The sequence below is a fragment of the Curcuma longa genome, chromosome 11 (genome assembly GCF_044706935.1).
Source record: "Curcuma longa cultivar G26 ecotype Majalengka, Jawa Barat chromosome 11, ITB_CL_G26_1.1, whole genome shotgun sequence".
In the NCBI taxonomy this organism is placed as follows: domain Eukaryota; kingdom Viridiplantae; phylum Streptophyta; class Magnoliopsida; order Zingiberales; family Zingiberaceae; genus Curcuma; species Curcuma longa.
Genome location: NC_133871.1, coordinates 25,167,450 through 25,184,950, shown reverse-complemented (window position 1 = coordinate 25,184,950; position 17,501 = coordinate 25,167,450). Strand labels below are relative to the sequence as shown.

At 38.5% G+C, this 17,501-nt stretch overlaps 4 protein-coding genes across 4 annotated transcripts; 2 read left to right on the top strand and 2 right to left on the bottom strand.

Moving 5' to 3' along the window:
- Positions 1-678: 678 nt before the first annotated feature.
- Positions 679-6,303, bottom strand: LOC141838999 (coatomer subunit gamma-2-like). Its single transcript, XM_074726641.1, has 18 exons — positions 6,202-6,303; positions 5,694-5,791; positions 5,549-5,599; positions 5,339-5,452; positions 5,052-5,252; positions 4,873-4,974; positions 4,474-4,581; positions 4,178-4,408; positions 3,704-3,954; positions 3,446-3,617; positions 3,222-3,377; positions 3,083-3,133; positions 2,554-2,691; positions 2,277-2,474; positions 2,049-2,180; positions 1,758-1,931; positions 1,224-1,463; positions 679-1,151 (listed from the first exon to the last, which is right to left on the bottom strand). The coding sequence occupies exons 1-18, from the start codon at positions 6,245-6,247 to the stop codon at positions 957-959; spliced, it is 2,658 nt and encodes an 885-aa protein (XP_074582742.1). The 5' UTR covers positions 6,248-6,303; the 3' UTR covers positions 679-956.
- A 1,403-nt stretch (positions 6,304-7,706) lies between these two features.
- On the bottom strand, positions 7,707-9,966 carry LOC141841665 (zinc transporter 2-like). Its single transcript, XM_074729843.1, has 4 exons — positions 9,381-9,966; positions 9,072-9,133; positions 8,708-8,840; positions 7,707-8,235 (listed from the first exon to the last, which is right to left on the bottom strand). Exons 1-4 carry the CDS (start codon positions 9,841-9,843, stop codon positions 7,844-7,846), a joined length of 1,050 nt encoding a protein of 349 aa, XP_074585944.1. The 5' UTR covers positions 9,844-9,966; the 3' UTR covers positions 7,707-7,843.
- A 1,713-nt stretch (positions 9,967-11,679) lies between these two features.
- On the top strand, positions 11,680-12,415 carry LOC141837424 (TPD1 protein homolog 1-like). Its single transcript, XM_074724830.1, has 3 exons — positions 11,680-11,746; positions 11,820-11,888; positions 11,976-12,415. The coding sequence occupies exons 1-3, from the start codon at positions 11,680-11,682 to the stop codon at positions 12,413-12,415; spliced, it is 576 nt and encodes a 191-aa protein (XP_074580931.1).
- Positions 12,416-12,935: 520 nt separating this feature from the next.
- LOC141838225 (uncharacterized) lies at positions 12,936-17,367 on the top strand. The gene is made up of 10 exons (XM_074725634.1): positions 12,936-13,098; positions 13,198-13,408; positions 13,815-13,897; positions 14,065-14,165; positions 14,932-15,027; positions 15,184-15,237; positions 15,625-15,773; positions 15,869-15,986; positions 16,067-16,154; positions 16,817-17,367. Exons 1-10 carry the CDS (start codon positions 13,011-13,013, stop codon positions 16,993-16,995), a joined length of 1,167 nt encoding a protein of 388 aa, XP_074581735.1. The 5' UTR covers positions 12,936-13,010; the 3' UTR covers positions 16,996-17,367.
- Positions 17,368-17,501: the final 134 nt, after the last annotated feature.

Genomic DNA, 17,501 nt, shown 5'->3' with positions numbered 1-17,501 from the left:
TTCAAATTTGTTGGAGGAAATAAGTTCCTGTGGTTCCATTCATCATGGATCATGCGTGTTTATGACTTTTATTATTATTATTATTATTTTAAGTATATTTGTTTTTTTAAGATACTTTTTCTTTTATTTTCACTATTTTCCCTTAATCTCACTTTTTCATACTCTTAAAATAAGTAGGATGGTAAATGAATTAAAAATTCATAAACAAATTTGATCTTGATAAGAATTTATTAGATTACATACAAATTAATTAAATAAATAAATTTAAATTACTCATTAAATTAATTAAAATAAATATAGTTATATTCATAGAAATGGTAGATTATTCTGAATAAAATTTAAAATTATTATCCACGTAGCAAAAACAATTTCTTTATATTATCAAATTCAACCCCAATCAAATAAATTTAAAAATATTAAATAATTAAATAAATTTAAATTATAAATTATAAATAAATGAAGTTCAAATTAAATTTGAATCAAACTCAAATTTATAAAAAAAAATCAAATAAATTTTAATAACCATTTCAACCATTTAATTCATTTTAAACTAGACTCCATTCTATTAAACAAACTTTGAACATTACAAAATTTAAATCTGGGCTCGTTTGCCCTAGAAATAAGACATGCTTCTTGGGAAGGCCATGGAGTTGGACCATCACGTTTATAGCACAATGATTTCACAGAAATAGTTTTTAATCCAACAACCATTGAATAAGCATTCCTTACGTTTGATCGTAAGGTGGATGGTATAATTGAATACATTTCATCCATCATGCAATTAAGGCTGAACAAAAGCAAGTCCCTAGCAAACAAAATGACAACCACCTCAGTCGCCGAAATTAGACAAGTTCTAACGAAGAAGAAAAAAGAAACAGGTATAGAAAAAAAAATATTGGAACAGCAGGCGAGATAATTTGCTAGCAAAAGATGGATCCAAACAATGCTTGCTGGATTCAACCCTCAGAAACAATTTCATGAATCTTTTCACTGATCTCTGGATCTTCAGATCTAACTGCCAGCTTCATTGCAACCTGCTTGGACGCATCAATGCCAAACGACACTCTAACAAGCACCTTCACATTGCCAAGGAAAATCCCTGAGAGCAAGCATGTGTGGGACCTTGAGTTGTTCGGAACAACATCGGTTCCCTGTGAACAAATTGAACATGGTTGGTTTCTTTCTGTGGTAAAATGGAGCGCACCATTTGGAAGAAGACTTACCTCACAAGGTTGCATGCCGAGAATATCTATAACTGCCTTGACGGTTTCTGTCAAGCTCTCTTTCACACCTAGCCCATACTCATCAATGTGCTCGTTATCAGGGTCCAAACTTTCCCAAGCATTTTTGAAGTTGGAGACTCCCACCTTCAGCATGTAATCAGCTGCGACAATTTCAAAATCTTCGAGCTGGTACTCATCTTCAACACCTTCTTCCTCTGCCTCTCCTGTAGCTGGATCCACCTGATGATGGCAAAAAAGGTGAATGGTTAGATTTATGAGAGTGGCACATGATAAATAAATAAGCATCCAAGCACTACTGAAGCGTGTAGATCTTAATGTGACTACATAACATAAAATCTTGAATACATGAAACAAAGGAAAGAGCCTGATGAGCTCATTTACTCAGGAAGCTGTAGCTGGATAGGCAGTATCTTCAATCTTACTAAAAGAATAAACAGAAAGGAATGAAAATTTTAATGAGATTTACAAGCATGCTTATAATAACGTCCCACTGAATTGAGTCGTGAGACAAACCTCCTTAACCACAAACTTCAGAAGATTTGAGAACTTTCCCGTGGCAGGAACACCTTCTGGCTTTTCAAAAGCAACAAAAGTCTGTCCTGGCAAATCATACGGTAAGGATCGTAGAGGCTTTGTGGCAACTTCTAAAAATTCCTCTGCTTCAGATGCATCAACAAAAACAGTAACCTGATGCAAATGAAATGAAAATAAGAATATTGTAAAATTGGCCATCACTAGTTGAGGAACTATTTCATAAAATTGGCCATCACTAGTTGAGTAACTATTTCCTAAATAAATACTGACCATCTCAAGTAACTGTTCAGTAATGGTATTTGTGCAGTTGTATTGCAATACCACATGGCTATCAAAGATGTGCTTCACCACATTAACAGAATATTCAGTCTCCGCTTCGGTCAACTCCACAGGTGCAGATGACTGAGGAAACAGTGAATAAGCAGTATCAATAAAGATAAGATATCACACTGAATAACAGCTATAAATAACCTTGAATAGTTTTCATCTATAAATAACCTTGAATAGTTTTCCAAAGCTGGCAAACTCTGGGATGGATGAGAGCAATTTTTCATATCCATCAACGGCAGAAGTGGGAGCAGTGGGAGCCCCTAAGCCAGTAGGCGGCTTTTTACCAGGAGCTTTTTTCTCAGCAAGAGGTAGTGATTTTATCTCCTTGGAAACAGAAACAATATCAAAGGGTATATCTGATGCCACCTGAATTAGCAAAAGGCAGTATATTAAGTAGAAGAAATAGTTATTATGCTTGGCAAAAACATTATAGTGACGATCATACATAATTACGCAAGCTAGTTTCTAAGTTGACTAGTGGCACATCCAGGGGACCAAATAAGAATTCCTTTACTTCCAGATCAGTTTCGGTGGAAGGATCACTTCCTAGTGTGTTAAGATAAAGTGTAGCTCTGTCCCTGACCTACATCAGACAATAGTGATAAAAAAAAAATTAGTTTCTCTTAACCATAAAAGCAGCAATGTAAGAATAAGAATGAACCATAACTGAGAAATGAAGGGATGGATATGGATTGTAACAGTAATCACACAAGCTGAAAATTTAACCATTAAACATGTAATTATTTTTCATAGGATCTTAGTGTCTTCACAGTGGAACCATTTTGAAAAATAGCGTAACTTGAATCAGAAATGTAAATGAATGAAGAATATCAAGAAAACACTTTAAATATCCATGAAAGGGCAGGCACTTATGAATTTTACTGATTTCTGTAGAACCAAAATTTACCACATTTCAAGAAAAGAAAAATGGTTCTATGAGCCACTAATAGAACAAATATAATAGCAGAAGTTACCTCATCATCACTATCAAATAGGCACCGTCTCAATAGAACAAATATACGAGGCTGCAGAAAATAACCAAAGCCAATAATAATAAGTGATCAATTATAAATAAAAAGAATACTGTTTTCATGAAACTACAAGCGCTGATACCTTTAGTGAATCTACCATAGCACCAAACTTTGCCAAGGTGCTCACAGCACAGGCTCGGACAGTTGCATTTTCAAGTATCACACGGTTATAGATATAGCGAATATATCTACTAGGGTCTGAAGTCTTTGGGCCTTCATTTCCAAGAAAGTGAAGAATCTAGTAGAAAGCAGTACAAAAATTCAACTCAAGCAAATGAACATGGCAGAACATCGCATGACAATTACCTGAGCAGACAGATATGTAAATTCACAGTCCTCAATGAATTCACATAGGTGGAATAAGCCAATTTCTTTTGCTTCAGGTATATCTCTGATAAGGATGACTATTGAATCAACAATTGCTTTCTTGTAGTCAAAGCCCCCTTCTTCCCGAAGAATGTTGCTTAAGAAATTCATCCTAGGAAGTAAATTGCAAAAAAAAAAAACTTGCCTTCAATAAAGAAAATCTAAAAGAAATGATAAAGTGAAGAGGAATATACATACAGAGAACGGTATTTGAGGGGGAATTTCAAGCACAAAGATCTTATAGCTTCTACAACAACAATCTTGAACTCATCCGCAATATCTGACATGAAATTTGTTATTTGTTTCATCAGGCGATCTACACTTGATTCATTTCCAGTTTTTAGAAGTGTAGTTATAGCAAGGGTAGCAATGCTCCTGTTTTGGTCTGAAATTAGGCTCTCCATGTCAATGTTGCAATTTGTAACTGCTAGAGGATGAGTATTAGCAACCTGCAACAGATTACTCAGGCTGAACTATTTCTTGATAAATAAAATGAGTAACTAACCTATGAATTGATGTTAAAGGGACTATGAAAGTAATAAGATATGCATGTGTAGCACAGGACAGATCAGACTTGGAATATATGATTGATTAAAATATGAAATGACATTTCCTGAAAATTTACTTACTATCTGTTATTTGAAAAAGATAATAAATTTTGATTACTCTTACCTTATTTAGTGTTCTAATAGCTGCAAATCTAAGAACAGGTTTTGATGAACTCAAAAACAACTGCAATACAGTGATTGCAGGGGTCAACTCTCGACTAGTGACACCACTCAATTCTGTTATTGCTCTTGCAGCCTCAAATACAACCATCTCAGCTTTGTGCCGCAGACAAGATTCAAGGTAGTCAAAAAATGGGCGCTCTCCTTGTGTGTTAGCAGTTGACTCTCGAATTACCTGGGAAAGAATATCTAATTATAAAATCTTAGATTGTTTACCTAACCTCAAGTCCATGAAAATACCTGGCTAGTGTATCTCATCAATAGGCATTGAGCTAAAGGTGAACGCACTGATCCTTTAGTCAAACTAGTAACGAGCTTTGTAACAGCGAGGCGATCATTTTGTCTAATCTGCAATTCATAAAAGCAATTAGTAAAAACAATAAAGAGATTATGTCAAAAGCTCTAATATATTTTTAGTTCTCATGTATGCATGATACAAAGATCCACAAATTGATTGAAAGCAAAAAAACCAATTAAAATTACATAAGACCCATCATCTCCAGCAACTCATAACAATTATTCTACTTGTACTTTCTATCTCTTGCATGTGGGTGATTATATAATTCATAAATAATGAACCATGGTGACGTGCATGCAAGTCAAGATGCAGGCACCTTGTAAAAGAACTAAGTAACACACCTGGTGTAGAAGTGCAAGTGCATGAAATTGCACAAGAGCAGCTCTTGATTGAACAGCTTCTTGCACCTCATTGCTCCATCTCTTTACAATTTCTGGGTTTGTCTGTATCCATATTTGAAGTAAATATGACACAAAATGAAAGTAAACCATGGGCATGACCAAAAGCGATAACATGATACCTGAAGCAAGTGAACAGCACTAACAAGGGCCGCACTAGAAACAACAGGGTTTTTGTCAACAATAGCTTGCTTTAAGTATCTCTCAATTTGCGCAAGAAGAGTGCTATCAGTAATTCTACAAAGGACTCGAATGGCATTGGCTCTATACATATCAGTCTTACTATTCATATCCTTCATCAAAGAGCTTGTGACAATAATAACCTAAACAGAAGAGGTAAAATAACATATCCTGGGTATTATTGATTATTAATATCCCAAAACTTTTCAAGGCAGATTACAGAGTCTACCTCATCTGCAGATGGAGAAAGTTCCTTAATCATCAAATACACCATCCTCCTAAGCACAGTATCCTTAGACTGAAATAGTTTTGTAACAGCAAAAAAGACTCCTGTTGCCTCAACCTATAATATAAAGAAATTATGAACCATTTTGAACATAAACATAGTGGGAAAAAGATAGACACTCGGTTGGAACATGAAAGAGTAACAAGACCTCACCTTTGTAAATGTCTCTCCTTGATTAAGCAAATACAGTAGCTTAGTGATCACCTGTGGGTTTGTCGTAAAAATTAGGAATAAAGCATGTGGAACAATCTAACGCTACTATATAGGCATATGAGCCGCAGAGATCTGGAATGGATACCTGAGAACATTTTCTGGCATCGAGTTGGGGATCGTGGAAAACTCTCGCCTCTTGTAGGACAGCCCCTTTCTCAATTCCATGGAAGGGAGAGTATTCCTCTGCAGCAAGAGTAAGATTTCGAGACCATTATTCCTTTCCAAGCACATAAATACCAGTTTGAATCTAAGTGATAAAACAGGTGAGCTCCAATATCGTTAAAATTCCTACAACGGAACCAACATTAGCGAGATCTAAATACTAAATCACTTCAATGCATGAACCAAAAGGTCAAAAGGAAAACAAATCACTCAACGACTTCAGATCCGCTATAAAAAAACCAACAAATCTCGTGAAGAAAAGAGATATTCCTTTTCCAAAACGGATCCATATAGAAACCTGCAGATCTCCATACGGTAGATCGTGAGATATCATCACGGCGCGATGATTCAATCAAAATTGTTAAACTCGAAGACAATAGAATGAACGATAAAACATGAAATAACCAAAAAAAATGGGGACTGGATATGACCTTCCTCGTCGTGGTCATCGTCCTTTTTGACGAAGGGCTGAGCCATGCCGGAGTCGCGAGATCCGATGGGATCGACGAAGAAGCGGAAATAGTTTGGAAGTAGGAAAGTGGCATCTGGGCTCGGCTGATTGGATCGAGCGTTTATGTAAATGAGCCGGGTTGCGGAGCCTGTAAATGGAACGGGTGCGACCGGATTGTTAATAACAAAACCCGACCCTTCGCTACCGCTTAGCCATCAGTAAAATTGGAATTTTCTCGTCCGTAAAAGGATCTGATTGAAGCGGATGAAGTAAACAACAAAACCCGACCCTTCGGGTACCACCTAGCTAAGTCGCCGGACAATCGCCAATATTATTAGTCTGATGTAAATAAACAAAATATTTGTAAATAACGATCAATAAATAAACCAATATTGTCTAGCTCGCTTACACCCCTGCCTGGTGCCTGCTAAAGAGGAGCGAGAGGATTTTGTCATTGATTTGTGAGAAGAGAATTGAGGGAGGAGTAGAGAATGAGATTTGAAAAGAGAAAATGCCATGTGTAAAATGAAATTGCCAGTAAGTAGAGAAAGTCGAAGAAGGAACGAAATCGTTAGTTGTGATCTACATTGCGAATATCAAAGAGGAAGCTGAGAGGTAGGGTAGCGGAGGTTTATGTTTGTGAGGAGCAATGGATTTGAAATTGTATTTAGAATCTAACTAAACAGGGAGCTAATGATCAATTTGATCAAGTTTTATATAGATCTAAAAAATAATAATATCATATTTTAATAGATAAACTTATATAAGGTCACTAGTTAGCGACCAAGATAATCTCTTATTAAATGGTGGATCTTAACTTTTATTTTTAAATAAGTTTTTTCTGAAATTTTTTAACAGTACGTGGGCGGTCATTTTCACTGTGACATTTTTTCTTACTAACCATGAGCTTAACTAGCAAGTATACATGGTTTTACTTACTCGAGCACTATTTATGTTTTCTTAAGTGATAACTCAGGTTGGCTGACATAGTTTTAGAAAAGGGAGGGGGATTTTAAGATACGGATGTAGCAATTCATTGTTTACTTGGACGAAAAGGAGATGGAATTAGCAAAGACGTGTCTGTTCTAAAATTAGAGCCAAATTGTCTCCTTTCAGAATTGGGCATAAGCTAGCTAGGAAAGAAACAAGGAGCTTTTGAAATGATGAGATCAGAACTCTGGGTAGTGAATCCCTGCATACGTGAGCTACAATATTTTGTTTTTGTTATAACAAAAAAAAAAAGGAAACAAAATATCATCATTTCTGAACAGTTTAACCACAGCACTATAAAACAACATAAAAGGCAAGCAAATAAAGAAAAGCCGAAAAACAAAATTCCCAATGCAAATGCATTATAAAACTAAATAATATAGTATAAATAACTGTAATTAATTCCTATAAATTAGACATATTATATAGCGTATTAATTGTAATTCAAGCTTAACTAATTCATATATATTTTCCCTACAATTATTTAGTCTGACAGACAGAAAAAGAAATTGTGAATATATGAAGAATTCTACATGAAAAGTGGTTTTACACATCGGGACATCTGATCTTTTGCTTACAGAGTAATATGATTGCCTTTTTTATATAGAATATAAAACTAAATATATCTTCGCTTAATCCCATATCATGACGACCGCGATAACTGCAATTCCCAGCACCACTGCGAGCCACCGGACGAAGGGAGTGTCCACCGCCACCGGCGACCGCGGCTTGTACCCCTTGGCGAACAAGTGGTTGATGGCGACGTAGATAAAGACGCCGCAAGCGATGCCCATGGAGATGGCGTAGATCCAGTCGGCGACGCGGCCCTGCGTAGTGGCGTCGATGATGATGCCGATGGCGATGCCGATGGGGCTGGAGATGGCGAAGGCGAAGGAGTAGGCTGCGCAGGAGAGAAGGGGGCGGCTGGGCAGCATCCGCAGCAGTGCGATGCCCATCGCGATGGCCGCGAACACCTTGTGCAGGCTGATCGTCCACAGCGCTCGCCATGCGTCAGCTTTGGTCTCTGCATCCAGAACAACAGATCGGAGTAGCAGGAATCAGTGAATCATTGAACACGGCGGGTATTAAATAAGAGGAACAGCTAATATTTTGGAATGAAATTAAAGAAAACTAAAGGACATTTTAACATATGGTAAAAGATAAGGAAGGGTCTTTAAAGAACAGCTAAACTTGAGGGAACCTTTTCAGAAATTCCCTGATATTATACTTCTTTGTTGACTATTCTGCGCGTAAAATATGAAAGATGCCATCTTGCTTAATTTTCTGCCTTAGTTGAATGTGTGTTTCTTTTCATGTTACTTTCTGCAGTCACCTCAATACTTTACAATTTTTTTTCCTACCATATGTAAGCGAAGAATAAGTGAATGGTTCTGATACATTCCATTCAATTCATGAACAACTAGAAAAAAAAGAGGAAAGATTCAGTAATTAGCAATGAAATCAAAACAGAATGGCCATGGAATCACAAACTGTACCTGCAACTCCAATTGCTATTCCTTCAAAAACAGAGTGGAAGCACAAAGCCACGATCAACAGTATGCTATCTCCGAGTGAACTTGCATCCCTAAACAGAGATGGAACCGAGTGATTTCCAGCTCCATGCCCATTCTGCAAGAAGCAATATAAACCAACAATTGTTCATATTGTCACTCGCAGAAGATATCCTTGAGAAGTAGATAACTGTTTATTGATGATCAATTTAATATTATTGTGTCGCTATTTTGTATGATCGGTTCATTTGATTGCGTTCGATTAAATGATAATTTGATCCCAGCTGTTCTCAGAAAACCAGATAAAGACAGTGTTTTTATTCATGAAGACAGCAGCAAGCAAGCTCACCTCTTGTCGAACGTGTGAGACTCCGTCCACGCTGCTTTGCTTACTCTGCTGAAGACTAATTCCTGTAACAAGTCAAAAGTTTCCACCGAAAAATCATTATGAATTCCATAAAAAAATAGTTTTTCTTTGCAAGCTTGGTTAATTTAGATAGATGATAATTTCTTAGACAATACGAAGAAAAAAAAATTGATCATTAGAGCGTAGCAATTCCTCTTTTGTTCAATAATTTGTGGCCTCAGAAGTTGTAATCCAACAGTAGAACGAGGAATCAAAGAGGGGGAAAAGATAAAATAAGAACAAAGAAGGTACCTTGCTGGTTCTCCACATCTCGAACGGTCTGCCCTCTCGCCACCACGAAAGATATGGCGACATCAGCGGCCATGGTCAACGCGTAGCCGGCGCAGGCGAGCATGAAGGCGAAGGGGTAGTCAACGTGTGTCAGATCCCCGAAGGTTTCGTTCGCGTCGCTGAGGAAATGAATCATGGCGGTGGCTAAAAAGACGCCGCCGGCGAACTGGGTTCCCAGGGTGAGGAACGCCTCGTTCCACTTGAGGAAGTAAGGGGACACGCCTCCGAAGAAGGTCGCGAAGAAGACGACGATGAGGCACCAGATCTTGGTGAGTATGAGCGACTTGGAGCGGAGGTCGGGATGGCCGGCGCCGGGTTCGTCCGCGTCGGCATCGGCGTCGTCGCTGCCGCCGCCGTGGGCGAGGATGGAAGCGGAGAGGGAGAGGAGGAGGAGAAGGGCGAGGAGATGTCGAGATTGAGCCATGCTTGAGGCGCTGCGGAGGGTGGGATGGAGAGTTTTTCTTCTAAAATAGATGGATAATGGCCACTAAGGGATGAGCGAAAAATGAAAATAGGAGGGTGGACCTTGTGTTGAAGTACAGAGGCATAAACGTACTGCATCGACGCAGAAAACAGTTGTACTATAAGTAAAAAAGAAAAAAAAAAAGAGGAGGACGGAGAGTTAAATGAAATACACATGAATTGGAGGACTAAAATATAATATTTTCCATCGCTTTAAATTGTTCATCTTGTCATTCAACTTAATTAGAGCGAGATTTTTTAGGGGCAATTGTAATTCCATAATGACTATATAACAACAAACTTTAATGTTTGACAAATACACGAATCATTTCTTGAATTAGTAACAAGATGTAGCCAATAATTAATCATTCTCATAAGTTTGAGATAGTTTACTACAAGGTAACGTGACAAATTGATCAAGTAAAAAAATTACAAAATTAAATAAATTAACAATTATCAGCATTTGTGGGTATTGATTGGTCTGATAATTTTGTAGTTTGTTTAATTAATTGACGGTGACTAATCCGTTGGAAGCACTCAAACTTCTTTTTTTTTTTTTTATTTGTGACGCAGGGGAAACTTAGAAATTAGAATAATCACGAACGACGTGCGAGGAAATCAACTTATTATTATATATTTTTTATTGTAATAACATGAAAATCAATGAAAATGATTTGATAATGAATGGAGCGATATTTCCACAGCCATTAAAGACTCTGTCAGTCAACTTGACGAGTCAACGTCGTGCCGTGGAAATATCGTGTCCAATATTCCATGGCTAAAATTTGATGGGTCCCTTCAATTCCTTAATTTTGGATGAAGATAATTTTGAAAAATGTAAAGAAAACATGTCACCGAAAAATAAATTAGCTCATTTATTCACGAAATCAATGTTTTTTGCTTCGTCTTCGTGCAAGTTATACTTTTTAGCTATCTCTCCTATTTGTATTTGAGATAAACATCCCGTCACGCGTCAAACAAGTTGCACGTACGCTTCTGTATGCTGTGGCGCCCTGCAACTTTCTCCGGCGGCTGCTATTCCACTACCCAGCCTGGGGAACCGTACAACAGCAATCTCCACCGCCACTTGTTCTCTCCTCTGCCCATTTCAACGCCGCCTCGCCTTAAACTCCCTTCGCCTCTTCCAACAACCATCCTGACTACTTACTGCTATGATTTACGTTCAAGTTCTTGAATAACTAGTCCACACAGTATGGTTCTTTGAATTGATGAAGAATTATGATCCTCACGTGAAGTCCATTAATCACAGCCATCTAGCTCCCGTTAAATACCCATCTTTTTAGCTGTCTACACGCCACGTCGCGTCGACGTCCCATGCATACCAGTGGTCAAAGATACAGAATATATCCGGCCACGGCCGGTGTCTTATCCTCTCGCTTACCAAGGCGCATCGGACCTCCCTCCCCTCGGCATTCCGACGGCCAGATGAGCAGCATCCGAGGAGGAGCCCGTCATCCGCCGGAGAATATTCTCCTTGCGGTCCCATCACCTGCAAATAAGATGATCTAAAATTGTTAATTAATCTGCTTCTTGGTTTCTCCTTTAACGTCACCGACCGCTCGTTGAATACGGACAGTAGACGTCGACTGATAACAACCGTCGGATTCCTATAGCATTGTGTCGATGCGCACGACGTGGTGGGGGCTTCAGGAACCAAAGTATAAGCGCCTCTTTTTGTATAAATCGAAGGAAAGCGGATAATTTCGGTCTCTCCCACCGTTCGCCGGAGATCGACTGAATCTCCATCTTGTCGTACGGCATCTGAGATAGATCATTCATGGGATCATCCCGCTCGATCGGCGGCGCCGCCTACCTCCTCTTCTTCTTCTCTCTACTTTTTAACGGTAAGTAGTGCAGTGGCATTGTCGTTATTATGTTGTTAACATGGTGAACTTACTATCGTGCATTGTTTTGTAGAGATAGGAGCAGCAGCGGGCCTCGATCTACTTGACCCAACGGCGGAAGTTTCGAAGGTATTAGTTAACGGTAAGATCCACGATGTAGTTGCATTTTCGTAATTATGTTGACTTGGCTCGAGCATTTACATGCAAAAGGCGCTTATATATGCTGAAGGAGAAACCTCCGCCATCAACGTCCCACTTTGCGAGACCAATCCGCCGGCTATGTCGCTGAAGGTGGAGGAACGGATGGGGGGAGAAGGACTTTGCTCAATGGAAGATATACTGTTGTACCAGGGGGCAACGGCGCCGCTTCCCAACGGGATTCCGACCTACACGGTGCAGATTCTGAACACCTGCGCCGGCGGTTGCGCCGTCGGTGTCATCCACGTGCGATGCGGATGGTTCAGCTCCGCCCGCCTGATCAACCCCCGAGTCTTCCGACGGCTCAGCTTCGACGACTGCCTCGTCAACGACGGCGCCGCCATCGCGCCGGGCGGCTCCGTCTCCTTCCAGTACGCTAACTCGTTTCCCTACCCGCTCTCCGTCGCCTCCGGCACCTGCGGATGCGCGAGAGATCCTCAAGTTGCGTGCTTAATTGGTCGCCACGTGTAATAATGGACGCCAGAATCAGTTAAATAATTAAGTGAATTTTCGCTGGTTGAACAACGAGCTTTTTATTTGCTCGAGAGACAAAAACTTTTTTTTTTTCAGAAATCAATCTATCCCATTTGTAACATGGGCCGGCCCATTTGCTATCAACGATCCACTTGATATGGCCTACCATAATTTAATGTTAATCATTAATAGAAGGACAGAAACTAGCCAAAGTCAAACGTAATTAGACCAAGTCTGGTCAACGTTTCACATTGTTGAAGCCGGAATTTTTGACCCACCATTAATGAATATTCAATTGTTATAATTACTTAATATTTGCGTTTTAATAACACACCACGTCGTGGACTTGGAATGTTAATCAGTAATCGGACGGTAGATAGCCGCAGATCAGGAAATGGTGGACGGTTGTCGTCGCCGTGCTTTCGGCGACGTGCGGGATCTTTTGGGCTCATTCAACGCCGGGAACCTTTATAATGCAGATCACTGATCCCTTCGCTCACCTCCCTCTCGTCTCGCTCTTCTCTTTCTCGGCGATCAAATTCTCCGATTTCCGCAGGAAATCAACGAGTGAGTAATTGTGTCGAGAATAGGAATGCCTTTTGGCGGATCGAGCGAGGATGGCACCAGGATTTTCTACAGGAGATTTGGCCACGGGAGCACCAAAGTCCTCCTAATCATTGGTAGGCTTTAGGATTGTTGTTTGCTTTTCCAATGGATGAGGAAAAACCGGATTTTGATAGTGTTTTGAGTTTTTTTTTTTTTTTTTTTTTGTGGTGAAGGACTGGCAGCGACACATGATTCGTGGGAACCCCAGATCAAGGGGTTGACGGGCGCGATTGAACCGAACGATGAGGAGGCAGAAGCGTCTATCGACGGCGATGGGAACTTGGACGACGATGATGAGGAGGCGCAGAGTGGGATCGAGGTTTGCTGCTTCGACAATCGTGGGGTGGGCAAGAGCTCAGCACCCATGAAAAAATCCCAATACACGTATGCTTCTTGCTCTGCTACTAATTCTTGTGGTAATGTTACTACTGTGTTCGGAGGGCATCGTTATTGTAATTCCAGGATCGAACTTTATGTCATCTGTTGGAAGTTCTCAGAAATTAGAATGCTTTACATGCTTTTTCCCCTTCCTTATCTTTTCTAATTTTATTCTTCCTATCCTTTGGAGAAAAAAGAATTTTCAACTCCGAATCTGCAAGTAGACGCACAAATCTGCAAGATATTAACCACTTGGTTGACTTTTCGATTTCAGACGTTTCTCTGGTTGCTTGCCTCACAGTTTGCAAATAGATTGCCACGAGTATCTAGTCATAGGATCTTAAATTTCTTATTGAAGAATGTAGATTGATGTAGATCTGATAAAAATTATACAAATTTTCTTGTATTTCAGAACCACTATAATGGCGAAAGATGCACTTGCCCTACTGGATCATCTAGATTGGAAAAAGGCTCACGTGTTCGGGCATTCAATGGGTGAGTTGACTAGGTATCTTCCATTCAGTACGATTTTGACATTTACTTAACTGATGTGACCTTACTGCTAATACATATCGAATTTTATTAAATTAGAGAGGCAAGATGAGACTCTTGGCATACTCACCTAAACTCATACTTTGTCAATCTATGCTGATTGGAATCAGGTGCAATGATAGCTTGCAAATTGGCAGCATTAGCACCAGAGCGGATATGTTCATTGGCCTTGCTCAATGTCACTGGAGGTGGTTTTGAGTGCTTTCCAAAGGTTGGTTTGTTGGCACATACTTGATTTTCTTGCTTCTTGTTTTCACTTCATGGGTGGTTTGCTTGTTAACGTGCAGCTTGTTTGTGTTAGAATGATACAAAATGCCATTGCATACCCACTACTAATTGGTTGATGGAAACAGAGAATAAACATTTTAAGAGTTTATCAATTCTTCTTTTTCATAGTTGAATATTTCATAGGAGCAGATCAATTTTCAAGTTTTCATTTATGTGCCCAGTTAGGTAAGATAGTTCAGAGTTGAACTGGTAACTGAAGAATGTGGGCAACGGTACAATAGACTTTATGACATAGCTGACTTTAAAACTTCGAGTTTCAGATTCAGTGAAATGATCAACAAAGTTAGATGACCTTCAATAGCCTGAAATCTCTTATTCTAACGGTAGACTAATTGGGATAATAACTCAATATAGAAAAAAAATCGTTAGAACTTTAATCAATTCTTTCCTGAATGATCATTGCTCGGCACCAATCTTAAGCAAGACCAATGTGCGTTTACAGTCAGCTTTTTTTGGTTGGAGTGGATTGCTTCCGTACTGATCTTGAAGATTTCACAGTAAATTCTTCAACTTCTCTCTGGATATCTTAGTTTTTGAAGATTCGATTGGTAACATTTCGTCTAGGACAGTTTAAATTAATTGTACCTTTATTTTGATACTTTGCTTTCAACATTATTATTATTATTGTCTGTGTGAATGTGCATGCATCATTGATAACTTAGTCAAAGTATCTGTTGCCTTTTATGCAGATTGATCGGCAAATTATATCCCTTGCATATCGTTTCTTGAGAGCAAAAACTCCAGAGCAAAGAGCTACCGTTGATCTGGAGACCCATTACACAAAGGTCAGTTGACATGAAAATAATTTCCACATTCAACTAATAGATAGGAATATTATTTTGTTTCAAAGTAAATGTACAGATTTCAGCTTCTTTTTTCCCATTATGCCCAAGCCTATTGACAGTCTAATCGATAAATTGAGTTTGTGCTGTGTTGTTTAGGAATATCTCAACGAATATGTTGGATTGCATACAAGAAGAGAGATCCTTTACCAAGTAAGTAATGTAGGCAATTTGACCTCATGTAATTATTGCCATTGAAAAACTATGATGGTTTGGCCATGTAAATCTGTTCTCAAGAATGCGATTAGATGAAAGGAACCATGATGGCCTTTACAAGCAGAAAGTATGGGTTCTCAAATAAAGTTCAGTTCTGAAAGAATTGTTCTAGTGTCATTGACAATTTACAACATAAAATTTATGCTCCTCTACCATGAATATTATATAAGTTTAGGTTCTTTCTTGCTTCTCTAAATTATTCCTATCTTCACACTGATTAACCTGGTAATATCTTGAGACAATCCTTGATTAATATGCCTTTCTTTTGCATATTTATTATTCCTGTACTTTTACAATAATTCTTATACAACTTTGGCATCTCAGGAGTATGTAAAAGCGATATCATCAGCCGGGATGCAATCTAACTGTGGCTTTGAAGGTCAAGTCAATGCTTGCTGGAAACATAAAATGACAGCAAAGGAGCTTGACACAATTCGATCATCTCGGTTTCTCATTTTAGTTATCCATGGCAGGTTGGCACTGGGCAAGCTTGCTCATCTCTTCTTGCGCTAATTTTTCTTTTGAAAAGTAGAGAGGAGCCTTATTCCTATGCAACGATACATGTTAGGTATGATATTATTGCTCAATTAGATCATGCAAGGAAGCTGGCCAAGATGCTTCAACCATCTACGCGAATGGTGGAACTTCATGCTGGGCATTTAGTGACACATGAAAGGACAGATGAGGTATTCATCATCCATAATAATAAAAATTATGAAACCATAAACTTAACTATCTATTAGTGAAGATAATGTTATTTTCACAGGTTAATCAGGCTCTCATGAATCTAATAAATGCTTCAAAATCCAAGCATAAGCCTCAAGAATGGTCTCATATTCCAGAAAGAGAAACAGGTATCTATAACCTTAGCATTTATATAGAGAATTTTGCCAAAAAAGCTCTCCCTACTATTTATCAAAACTATATAAATACCCATGCATATCTATTATTTCATAATATCTCTGGCTGTGAATTTTTTCCATTCAAAAGATCTTGCAAGCGAATTTGCAAATTAATTTGCACAGTGAAAATGATGAATTTATCTTTGATTTCACTGGATTTCACAATTTGAAAATTTTATTTTTTGACCTGGGTCTTTACTGAAGCTAAATTAGCTCGTAGCACATTTGTGTCATTTTTCATACCACAAGTTAAATAAAAAATAAGTTATTTTAATTATTTTGAAGGCTTGCACATATGTAAGATGCTTGCTTTCGCCCTTGGATCTTGTAGTAAATTGTTATATAAATCATTCTGCGGCATTTTTGTGCCCTCCTTTTCATTTTATAATCTGATTTATAAATTTATTCCCGAATTTAGCTATTATAAAATTTGTAAGCTCCAATCATACCTAAAGGTATTATAGAGAAAATATATATAGAATAGATCTGAAGCATCTTTTCGTTTGAGGGAAAAAAAGACTGAGAATGTTTTGTTGAATACCAATCGTGAACGATACTTTTAGGTAAAATGCTCATATATATCCTTGTGGCTGACCGACTTAATCCCTTTGCAGGTTGTCTCTCAATCCGAACTCGTGACTTGTTAAGTAGTCTAATGATAGTTTATCAATTGCTCGGGAAGTTGCAACTTGGCTTCCTTTATGTGATTGGAATTTTCCTTATGGGATATGACCATTTGAGGAACCTTTTCACAAGCACGAGAACTGTTAGAGTTGCATCTTACAATTCTTAGCTCAGAAATAGAACTGAAACTCATGGGGGCAGGCAACATATACGTATCGTTTGGCACAGAACTAGCATGTAGGAGAGCCTTCCCTTGAAACTACATAAAGGACCCTGTAATAGTGAGTCAACATGCCGAAGGTTCCATATCAGTTTGATATACTTACTGTGTTCTGGTCATAATCGCCTATGGTTCAATCAGAGAAGACTCTCACTCCAAGAACAGCTTTTTCCCCTGTAGTTAAGAGGCAATTCTTGGATAATCTTCTGTATCTCTTTGTTCAGGGATATTACATTGATCAAGATATCAACTTTGCTAACATGCAGCTATTCAAGCAATGTAAGAAACTTATGTGAAAAATGATGACGTAATAAATAGACAAGGTGGTAAACAAAATGAAGATAGTTTATGTATTAGATACGTATAAATGCAAGGATAAAAAAACAAACCATATAATATCATCCCAACCATATGAGGTCAGGTGCGTGCATCTCCCTCCATGGAATAACTAATAT

Excerpts from the sequence above, each read along its gene's own strand:
- LOC141838225 (XM_074725634.1), top strand. The coding sequence starts at position 13,011 with ATGCCTTTTGGCGGATCGAGCGAGGATGGCACCAGGATTTTCTACAGG. Across the intron at positions 14,166-14,931 it reads GTTTTGAGTGCTTTCCAAAG|ATTGATCGGCAAATTATATC; the intron begins GTTGGTTTGTTG and ends CCTTTTATGCAG. Across the intron at positions 15,987-16,066 it reads CACATGAAAGGACAGATGAG|GTTAATCAGGCTCTCATGAA; the intron begins GTATTCATCATC and ends TTATTTTCACAG.
- LOC141841665 (XM_074729843.1), bottom strand. The coding sequence starts at position 9,843 with ATGGCTCAATCTCGACATCTCCTCGCCCTTCTCCTCCTCCTCTCCCTC. Across the intron at positions 9,134-9,380 it reads AGATGTGGAGAACCAGCAAG|GAATTAGTCTTCAGCAGAGT; the intron begins GTACCTTCTTTG and ends GACTTGTTACAG. Across the intron at positions 8,841-9,071 it reads TCTCACACGTTCGACAAGAG|AATGGGCATGGAGCTGGAAA; the intron begins GTGAGCTTGCTT and ends TGCTTCTTGCAG.
- LOC141837424 (XM_074724830.1), top strand. The coding sequence starts at position 11,680 with ATGGGATCATCCCGCTCGATCGGCGGCGCCGCCTACCTCCTCTTCTTC. Across the intron at positions 11,747-11,819 it reads CTTCTCTCTACTTTTTAACG|AGATAGGAGCAGCAGCGGGC; the intron begins GTAAGTAGTGCA and ends ATTGTTTTGTAG. Across the intron at positions 11,889-11,975 it reads TTCGAAGGTATTAGTTAACG|GAGAAACCTCCGCCATCAAC; the intron begins GTAAGATCCACG and ends TATATGCTGAAG.
- LOC141838999 (XM_074726641.1), bottom strand. The coding sequence starts at position 6,247 with ATGGCTCAGCCCTTCGTCAAAAAGGACGATGACCACGACGAGGAAG. Across the intron at positions 5,253-5,338 it reads TTTCTCCATCTGCAGATGAG|GTTATTATTGTCACAAGCTC; the intron begins GTAGACTCTGTA and ends TCTTCTGTTTAG. Across the intron at positions 3,134-3,221 it reads CTATGGTAGATTCACTAAAG|CCTCGTATATTTGTTCTATT; the intron begins GTATCAGCGCTT and ends TATTTTCTGCAG.